At 32.4% G+C, this 10651-nt stretch overlaps 1 protein-coding gene across 1 annotated transcript; it reads right to left on the bottom strand.

Moving 5' to 3' along the window:
- Positions 1-875: 875 nt before the first annotated feature.
- Positions 876-3621, bottom strand: LOC125188780 (tetraspanin-3-like). The gene is made up of 2 exons (XM_048085833.1): positions 2993-3621; positions 876-1457 (listed from the first exon to the last, which is right to left on the bottom strand). Exons 1-2 carry the CDS (start codon positions 3506-3508, stop codon positions 1110-1112), a joined length of 864 nt encoding a protein of 287 aa, XP_047941790.1. The 5' UTR covers positions 3509-3621; the 3' UTR covers positions 876-1109.
- Between the last annotated feature and the right edge of the window lie 7030 nt (positions 3622-10651).

Raw genomic sequence — 10651 nt, forward strand, 5'->3', positions numbered from 1 at the left:
AAGTGGATGAGGAGATCCTTACCGGCTAACGACTTATTATCAATTAAAAGTCTAATATGGAAAAGAAAATACAGTATACTATGATAAGAAAATGTGCTACAACATAATTAAATACAAGTGTTCATATGTAACACTAACCTCTTTAAGATAGCTAGCTAAAACTAAAACTTAGTTGTCAACTTACAAAAGTTGATACATAACCGATTTGTGGATTTTCGGATGAATGCCCAGGAATTTTCGAACAAATTAAATTACACTATTTTTCTCTCATTTTCATACTTCATAGAAACCTCAATTTTAAAAACTAAAAATAAGGGGCAGCTGTACTACTTATTTGCAAAATTCGGAAAATTCAAAAACTTTTGGAAACGGGTCAAAATAACAAAAGGAAAATAAGTTACTCATTTTTTGTTGTTATTAGATCAAGTCATCAAGAGTATCCACCGGCAAATTAGAGAATATTCATCGTAGTGATTTGTAGACATCTTGAAGGATGAGATAACTAGCCCAAAAATAAAGTTGCTGCTATTTGGTTAAGGGTGGATGAGTTCCATAACACTGTAACATCAATCCTTGGGTTAAGTCACTCATTTATTGAGGATCAATGAATAAAAGTTACTCATATATTGATCACATGATATTGATATCTGATGTCAAAAATAGCAACGACTTACTATTATAATTTGAATTCAACGGATTTAGTTGAAATTGCCCCCACCCACATTCCCGATTCCTCGGATCCATGTCTGAAGAATTCTCCTGCACATGCAATTGCTTTCTCTCTCTGCAACAGAATTACCTAACTTAATTGCCAAAACAACACTAAAAAATCAATTTAGTTGCGTAAACATGCCAACTTTTTAAATTTCTTGGAGTAGCAAAAACACCCCATATGTATTATACACTACTTCTCCATGTGCACGCACACTCTCTCTCTCTCGATCCCTATCATGAAGACGCAAGAGAGTATGATAACAAAATACTTACACAAGATATTTTCTTTCAAAACAAAACTAACCAAGCAACTTTCCCATCATCTACTAAACACTGACAAAGAAACTGAAAATCCCACACTGTTTAAATTTCTTGAAAATCTCTGTTATTCACACTCAGAAGTGTATCCTGCTCGGCCGCGACTTCTCCATCCGGGTCTCCCCATAGGGCTCGTCGTTGTCGATCCGCTTGTTGTGTCTGAAGGCTGCACAGGCGACGCAGTACACTATGACGAGGATGATGAGCATGACGATGTTGATGACAGAGACCTTCCTCCAGCTCTTCTTCAAGCTTGCCAGCACACCAGCCTTGCAGGAGTCGCAGTCGTAGCAGAGCTGCTCTTGGTCGTTGTAGTTCCACTTCAAACAATCCGGATCAGTCCCCACGAGCCCTGCTCCAGGCGCCCAATACGTCTCGTTCATGTAGACGTAGCCGCATGATGTGGGAGGCTTGCAACATCCAGACTACATAGCAAACAATGCTTCACTATGAGATGTGTGTTACATCACAACATACACTATTTCATATTCCAAATAAAATGGAAACATGAAATAAGCCAAAAAGATTTGAAGAAGTGCTTTTCACCATCACTATAAAGTCTTTTTGTTGCATAGCAGTAGTACTTTATTTTCACCTTGATTCCTTTGCTCACCAAAATCAACTATGAATCTTGTAAACCAAAGAAAGTGAGACAAGGATGATGATGCAAGAAATCTCCTATTATCAACATGAAAGTCTTTTATACTTTTCGTGAAGGTGTGACACTATTTTTGTTAAGTGTTACATCTAATATATCTTAATAGCATGATTAGTGATCGATCACACGGCAAATAATTTCATTACTTCCAAGAAAAAGACTTGCATAAATCTCTCAAGTATTTATTTTATCCAACTACGTCGACATCATATTTAGATAAAAGTATGCATCTAAAAGTTCCAAGAAAATTCCCAATAGTACTAGAAAAGTATGGCACACAATAAATACAAGCAAGCACACAAAATTCCCTCCCCATTTTTAGTACTCCACCAAATTCATTTCAGACTATAGTTTAATAAGTATTTCTTGAAAACTTTTCAAATCAGCTGCTAAAGGTTTCCAACTACTCCATTTAAGAGGAATCATAACAATAATAATAGTATTGAATTTAAAAGGATGCACCTATAACTTTTCAATCACCATACCGAATAATTAAAGGTCCCATCTTCATCTTATTACTCGGACCACGTGAAGAAGTATGGAGCACGTCATTGGCAGTTGCACAATAGGTAAAAAATACCCTACCAATTTCGTGAAAACTTCCCTTCCATAAAGTTTTAGAAATCTTGGAAAAGTTTAGACAATGATAAAGAAACCTTTGTTGCCTTTTGAGATCTCAAAACGACACTAAATTGAAAAGAGAATCTCGAATCTGGTATACAAAAATTTTACTACTACAAAGGAATCACTGTATATTTAAGGTAAGGGAGCAAAGAAACCACACAAAGAATCTGATTGCATCGACATATATATAAATAACAATTCAAACGATTTGAATCAAAACATTTTTGAGATGGAAATCCAAATAGACCATCAATAGAATCAAACAATAAAACAATAACCCAAAAGATTAATTTATTCATTTATGCGCCAAAAAGGAAAATTGGTTAATTAAAGCCAGAGATGAATTTCAAAACAGCCACAGCTAATTACCGATTCAAAAAAAATAATTGTTCTCGTCTTTTTACATCAAATATCTACTTTGTTGGAGAAAAAGTAGATGACGATAGTCTCAATTTCCATTATTAAACGACAAAAATGGGTGGTTAGGGTATCATAATCTCTCTCTCTGACTAATTGACTCTGAACTGTAAAAAAAAAACCTTCTTTCTCTAATCACAAGCAATAATCGAACTCAAAGATCAAACCTTGGAATCAATCAATGCAAATTCACAAAGTAAAAACAAAGCCCTTTTGAAGAAACAAAAAACCCAGATCGAAAAATTGAAATTGGAATTAAACCTGAATAGGAGTGAGTTTTCTGGTGTAGAAGATGTCGGCGGTTTCAGGGACGCCGTTGAAGTTCCTGGCCATGTTGCGGCAAACGTGGGAGTCTCTGATGCAGGAGCGGATGTTGGACCAGTAGGAGGGGCTGGTGACGCGGTCGGCGAGCCAGGTGCCGGAGTAGTCGGTGAGGGAGTAGTCGAGGTAGGCGCGGTTGAGGACGGGCTGGCCGGAGCCCTTGTCGGTGACGGCGTAGGCGAAGACGATGAAGCCGATGAGGGCGGCGATGATGAGGAACATGGCCCAGAGGTAGAGGTACATGAGGAAGATGTTGCGGTAGCAGGCGCCGGCGAAACCGGCGAGGGAGACGACCATGATTGCGACGCCGATGATGATGATGGGCCACTGGAGGAATTTCACGCAGTCGGTGTTGTTGGCGCGGGTGCTCAGCCAGATGCCGCCGCCCAGGATGGGGATGGACAGGAGGAAGGTTAGGAAGTTCAGGAAACCGATCAGGTGGTTGCTCGTTCTCATCGCGGCGGCGGCGGCGGAGGAGGAGGAGTTTCAAGTGTTGAAGAGGGAAAGGGAGCTTTTTTGTTTTTGTAATTTGCTTTTTCTAATGAAGGTCTATGATTGAGGTTTTTGGTTCAATTATTTTATTTAACAAACTCTTTCATTTATTTATTGTGATTTGTGGTCTACTCAACACACACCCTAATCAAAACCCCAAATTTCTTACTCCTATTAAAGACGTTTTCTTAGTAAAAAAATAATACAGTAATTCTTATTTCAGATGATTTCAGTATAGGCGCTATTGAAAAAAAATCAAATTTGTTCAGATTTTGGACAATTATAGCACTTTTTAAAATAGTAGTGTTGGAGAGAAATCAATCCTTACTCTTTCAAGTTTCAACAAGTAGTATTCACGCAAGGAAAATTTTATGTGGTTGAATCTATTGATATGGCACACATATGTGCAGAAATTAAAAACGTGAATGACTAAGTATATTAAAGTAGTTGAACATTTTGAGCATAATATTTTTCATTTGTCATATCATATATAATTTCCTTCTAATTTGATATTATGGTGGTTAATTGAGAAAAAATTATTAAAATTATAATTTAAAAATTGATTACTTTTTTAAAATTATGAGATTTACCAAACTAGACGATGTTTCTGTCGATTTGCCTTCATTTACTAGTTTTTATTTTTACTATTTTTAATCGCTGTGTCCCACCTTTATTTAATCATTTCATTATTTTACTGTAAAGTTAAAATGTAAAAGCGCTTATTTTTTTTTCACTAAATACTTATTCCACTAATTACATTTCAAAATCAATTAAAGAAAAGTTATGATGTTTTAGATGGTCTAGCCCCATCTTGTTATTTGCTGGGCTTATCGGATGATGCTCGCATTGAAAAGCTATTGACTTTTAAAGTGTATTATTATGAAATTTGCTTTGTCATCACAAAATAAAATAAAATAAAACATTTGGGTGTTTTGATGAACTTTATTCAATTACTTATAATGCTGCCTCTGAATTCACACATGGACACATGGTAATAACGATGCAATTTTAAAATTATTAGCGATAGTAAAATATTTTCCATTTTCTTCATGGACTAATTCACTACTACATACCCCGGATAAGTAGGTATAGGTTTTCTTCTTGATTTACGAAATTTCCCTCAAATGTGGAGGGCTACCAGCGATAGTTATGTCAAAAATTATAAATTACTACATACTTATAGGCCGAATATAGTTTTATAGTAAAGTATCAACATTACTATTTTGGGGAATTTCTTAGAAAATCCCAATGGTCTAAAAATTAATGATCCTGATAATACTATGTATGGCTGTGGAGGAAATTTCCACAAATTTCAATTCACAAAATCATTTAATTGTGTATGGTTTGCGGGCTGCCGACTTAAGACGCAAGACAAGATGTGGACTGTATATTTTGTTTCGATGTTTCAGTTTTTGTGTGTGTGTGTGTGTGTTCCATTATGAAAATAAAGTTATACACATTAATAATGAAATAATCAACAATAGTTAACAATTACTACAAAAACCCACATAATATACTAAGTTTAACCAATAAATTGCTAGCTGATAAATAAAAACAATTGCAAATGTTTAAGCTGAAATATCACTATCGTACGAGTAAATCCTAACGAATCGAACCTAACAAACATTTTTTTTCCAGAAACCTAAACATAAAAAACTAACCATAAAATAAAATTTAAAACAATCATGAATAGCGAATTGTAGGTTATCACCCGATCCCGAAAATAAAAGCCAAAAGTTAAGCGTGAAACTATTCAAATTTATGAAAATATGTGGTTAATAATTTACAAATCCTTACTGATACTCCATTTTCAATAGCAATCTATCTTCGCCTACTATCAAATACCAACACGGCAATACTCTTTAGAGTGGATAGACTCAAGATTACTATAAGGGGAAATTGGTCCCTGATACCATGAACTTTATCCAGATTTTGATTTTTTCCATAAACTTTTAAATTAATATCATAAATTATGAACTTTCAGATTAGTTTGGTATTTCCCACGGCAGATCAAGAGTAAAAATCCGGCTAGCTTATATGACATTTTGAATCCTATTTAGCAGAATTCTTATAAGTGGCATGTCATGTTAGTATATCTATTTGGAATATTAAACATAATACTACTTTTATTTAACAAAATAAAACTCTTAGAATAAAGAAAACAAAATAAAATTAATAAAAACATAAAGAATTCAATTAGAAACACACACTTGTGACGCTACGTTACAAAAGTTAAAACACAAAACCTTGTTTCTCTCTTTCACAAATGCTAGGAACACATTTTAGTGAATTTGAAAGTTCATAATTTATTACACTAATTTGAAAGTTTATGAGAAAAATCAAAATCTGAGCAAAGTTCATAATATTAAGGACCAATTTTCCTACTATAAAATTAATCAAATGAGAGTTAAAATAATTTAAGTATTGATAGTTAAAATAAATAAGAGAAAGAAAATGACAAAATAGTACTATGAAACAGTAAGAAAAGAAAGTGATGAGTCATTCATAAAAATGATAAAGAAATGAAAGAATTGCATTTTATTCTATTAAATGAAAGCTAAAATAAGATGTCACTATTACATGTGAAATGGGTAGTCAGCGATCAGTGATATATATACACAAAACAATGTTTTGAGTTGTTTCAGGAAACATATGTAGTGGAGTAGACTTAGGAGTGACACATCGTGCGTGTCGGATCGTTATCGTGTCGACACGATAACGATACGAACATGATAATAACAAACATGAACACGATTCGTTAAGAAAATCTCAAACACGAACACGAACACGAACACGACCCGCTACCTTCAGACACGAACACGATACGAACCACTTCGAGTCAACACTATACGATAGATAACATCACGTATTGAAAAATGATTAAATATTTAAATGGTTTAAATGAGAAGTGACCATATGAGACTATGAGAGTCAATTTAATAGATATTGAAAAATGAACATAATAAGAATTAATAATATTAAAATATTATTTGTTAACGGATAATACGAACCCGACACGAAATTTTCGTGTCCTTAACGGGTCGACCCGATAAGGACACGAACTCAATAAGCTCTGACCCAAATCATTAATTTCGTGCCGGTTCGTGTCGTGTCAAAAATTGTCAGCCCTATGAGTAGTGCTTTTTATTATTATTATTTGGATGAGGATATTAACATAGCTCAATCGTGATTTCCATAATTTTCGAGATAAATTGTTGTCGTTAATTAATTTATTTCTATATATAATATAAGAGTATACTAACAAAACATAATACATGGAGTAGTACATAATAAAATAGCAAAATCCGACTAATAAAAAATCATTTTCCCGTTTAAGAATATAAAATTACAAAAGCAGAGTAAATGCCAATTTGGTCGGTGGTTCCCTGTCGAGGAGAAAAAATAATCGGTGATTCAAATAGTGGTCCAACGTCCACCTATAAATCGGTGATTTGCCGATTTAGGAATTATCCACTTGAATCAGTTATCCAGTTGAATTACATAGACACTAGTATGTTACGAGTGTATTTTTAGTAAAAATATTGGAAATTCTATAGATTTTGATATTTGAGGTATTTTTATGTTTTTCTACACTAAAATAATCACTTAATTTTGGAATCATTTAAAGATTTCAAATAAATTGCATATCAGATACCCAATGTCATAGTAGCACTGAATGTCATACTCCTAATAAGTAACCATAGTACAAAAATAATGAATACATAATGCTTATTTGTGATACTTAATGAAATTACATTGTATATATCTCTAGATTTAATTATTTTCATCTATTTATTATCTCATTTCTGTCTCTTGTCACTTTATTTTATGCTAAAAAGTCAATTATGTTTATGCATTGGAGCAATCTTATATAAATAGTTTTTTAACTTTGAATGTTATATTTTTTTCAGGAATCGCAAATGTACGATATGCAAAGTTAAAAAACTATTTATATCGTTTGCTCTATTCGAAAAAATAGAAAAAATGGATAGCCATATATAATCATAACAATTGGTGACATTTTGATTCTCAGTAAAAATTTTAAAGAACATAATAAATTCTAAAATTTAAATTATTCACAGTTATCTTGTTGTGAACATTAAACAACATCATTTGATAATGCTCGAATTAGTATCACTTATTAAAATAAGCACTAGTATTTCCTTTTTCGTTATTCCATTTTTTTTACATTCTTATTTGTGTGAAACAACGTTGTTTGAGCATCACTAAATGACCTTAATTTGTACATGAATGAATCAATTGAGAAGATTTTTAATTAAAATTTATTATTTTTTTAAAATCTTAGATAAATTAAAATTTAATCAAATTTGATGAATATGATTATTATCTCCAATAAAAAAAAATAGAAAAGTATGTGTAAATATGTTCATACGTTGAAAATGTAGAAATTCATCATGAAACTTTAGTAAAAAGTCTATGTGTGTATGCATGAGTTATATGCATCATAGATCTGAAAATGTTAATTATGTGGAGATCGTTCGAGTGTCGATTTATCTAGTTTGAATTTGGGCCATGATTGATGGAGGTTTCATTTTTTACTCTGTTTCATTTAAATTTTTTTTTATCAACAATTGGGCCTATTTTTATAAATATCGTATTGGGCTTTCATAATCAGGCCTATCATACCAAACCTAGTATATAATGCAGTTAATGGCACTCAAAAATTATATATATGACATGTTAATATTTACTGACAGGAACAATGATAATTGTATTAACCACCGTTTGGTTTGATGAATATAAAAATAAAATAATTATAAATGCTCTTAGCTTGAGTAATGAAATAATTAATCTGGACTGTGGAGTATAAGTAAAGGAAAGGATTAATAAAAAAGAAACGGAGTGAGTGAGCGGTTGTGGGCCCAGAATTTGCAGTGGGTCACATGGGCATGGTGGATTGTGCCCAATTCAAACAGTCTCCGGTCAACATCGTCTTTAGTGTTATTTGCTTTACCTCTCTGTCATATTCACACAATCCAAAAAGTTACTCATTTGTCAATTTTATTTTCTATTTTCTCGAATATCTGCGGTGAAAGAAGTAGGAATAATATCCTAAAATCAAATGCAGTATTCAATTCGAATTAATTTAAAATTTATTTTTATATTTATAATTTTTGGGACAAGTTGGATTGAGTTTTTTCAAATATTTCAATTTTTTCGCTCAATTCAGTTTATGTATATAAAAATATTAAAATAAAACGATTATTTTTATTATTTTCTTGAGTTCCACGTGTGGTGGCTCTCTCATAACGCTTCACTCAACACCTAAACAAATGTTTATTGAACAATATATTCACCAAAAATAACACATTTACTGTATTTACTACTATTATCTCTCAAATGTATATCAATTTCCATTTTAAAATAAGACCTCATATTCAACTTAACGTTCAAAACACCCCTCCGTCTCGGCAAGAGCATCTCCAACAAGAAAGAGTAAATAAAAAAAATATATTATTTATTTAACTTTATAAAAAGTAAAATATATCTTTCCAAAAAATAACACATTTCAAAGGAAAAAATGTATATAGAAAGGCAAATCAAAAATAAAATAATACTACAAATATATTAGAAAATATAAAGTATAATACCTTATCATATACCTTTACTTTGAATAATGATTTTTCATGAAAAAAAAGCAAACATGATATTTATAAGATTTACCTTTCCATTGACGGAGAGGCACAGTGGGAAAAAGGTATAATTCTTTTTCAAATATCTCTCCTGTTAAAAAATGATTTTTCATGGAAAATAAATAAATATGATGGTTATATGTAGGGGTGGCAAAATGGGTAGCGGGTAATGGGTAATTCCCATCTCGACCCGCTACCCGACGATAACGGGAAACGGGGCGGGATCGGGTAGTGTATTTTAGAGTTTTGCGGGTAGCGGGTATACCCACTACCCGTGTGGGTATACCCGTTAGTCCCGTAAGAGCAACACCATGCAGCGGTGCTCTTAGCACCGTCCGTCCGTCCGTGCCGCCGAGCACCCGTCGTCCGTCCGCCGCTGCAGCTCGTCCGTCCGTGCTGGGCGGCACGAACATGCTCTTAGCTAAGAGCACGTCCGTGCCGCTGAGCACCCATACGTGGCAACGTCTGATTGGCCAACGGCTAATTCGATTTTTTATTTTTATTTTTTTAAAATTCGAAATTTATTTAAAAAAATGTTTTTAAATAAAAAAAAAATATTTTTCCACTTCCCAAAAAATTATATTCGTTTTCTACCCACTTTTAATTTATTTTTCAATTTTTTTCCCCAAAATTGACATTTTCATCTATAAATACTTCCACTTCAACACAAAAAAAATCACATTCTCTCATCTTTTTTTTGTCATATACATTCTCTCATCTTTTTTCTCATATTCTCATTTTTGTAGGATTTTAATTATGTATTTTTTTATTTTCTAGGATTTTAATTATGTATTTTTATTTTTAAAGATTTTAATTATGTAATTTTTATTTTTTAGGATTTTAATTATGTAATTTTTATTTTTGAATGTATTTTTATAATGTAGAAATGTTTTTAATAATTAGAGTATTTAAATTGAATAATGGAATGGTGGGACCTTTGAGCTTGTCCTTAGCTAAGAGCACGGATGTGGGTGTTGTGCTCTTAGCTAAGGACAAGGAGTAAAAGTGGGTCCGGGCCTACTTCCGTGCTCTTAGCTAAGAGCACGGATGGGGATGCTCTAATACCCGTTAATCATATTCCATCTTTTAATATTCCCTCCGTTTGTATATAAATAAAGGTATTTCAAATAGTTAAAGTGGAGGAAAAAAAATAATTAAATAATAATAGCTATATACGCACTCATTTTGAAAAATTAAAAATAAATAGTTAGAATGGAGAAAAAATAAACTAAGAGGGATAATAATGTAAAAAAGAGTATATATATTATTATATATCCAAAATGGGTGAAGAAAATGAAATGCCTCTATAAAGGCGGAACAATGGGAGTACTTTATATAATCTAAGAGTTTATTTTAAAACATTTTTATATTCCAACGAGCATACAATTGAAAACTCACCGGAACTAGCTATAGAGTGTCCCCTTACTTTTATTCTCAATCTATTCAACGTTTA

The sequence above is a fragment of the Salvia hispanica genome, chromosome 5 (assembly GCF_023119035.1).
Source record: "Salvia hispanica cultivar TCC Black 2014 chromosome 5, UniMelb_Shisp_WGS_1.0, whole genome shotgun sequence".
NCBI classification, from domain to species: domain Eukaryota; kingdom Viridiplantae; phylum Streptophyta; class Magnoliopsida; order Lamiales; family Lamiaceae; genus Salvia; species Salvia hispanica.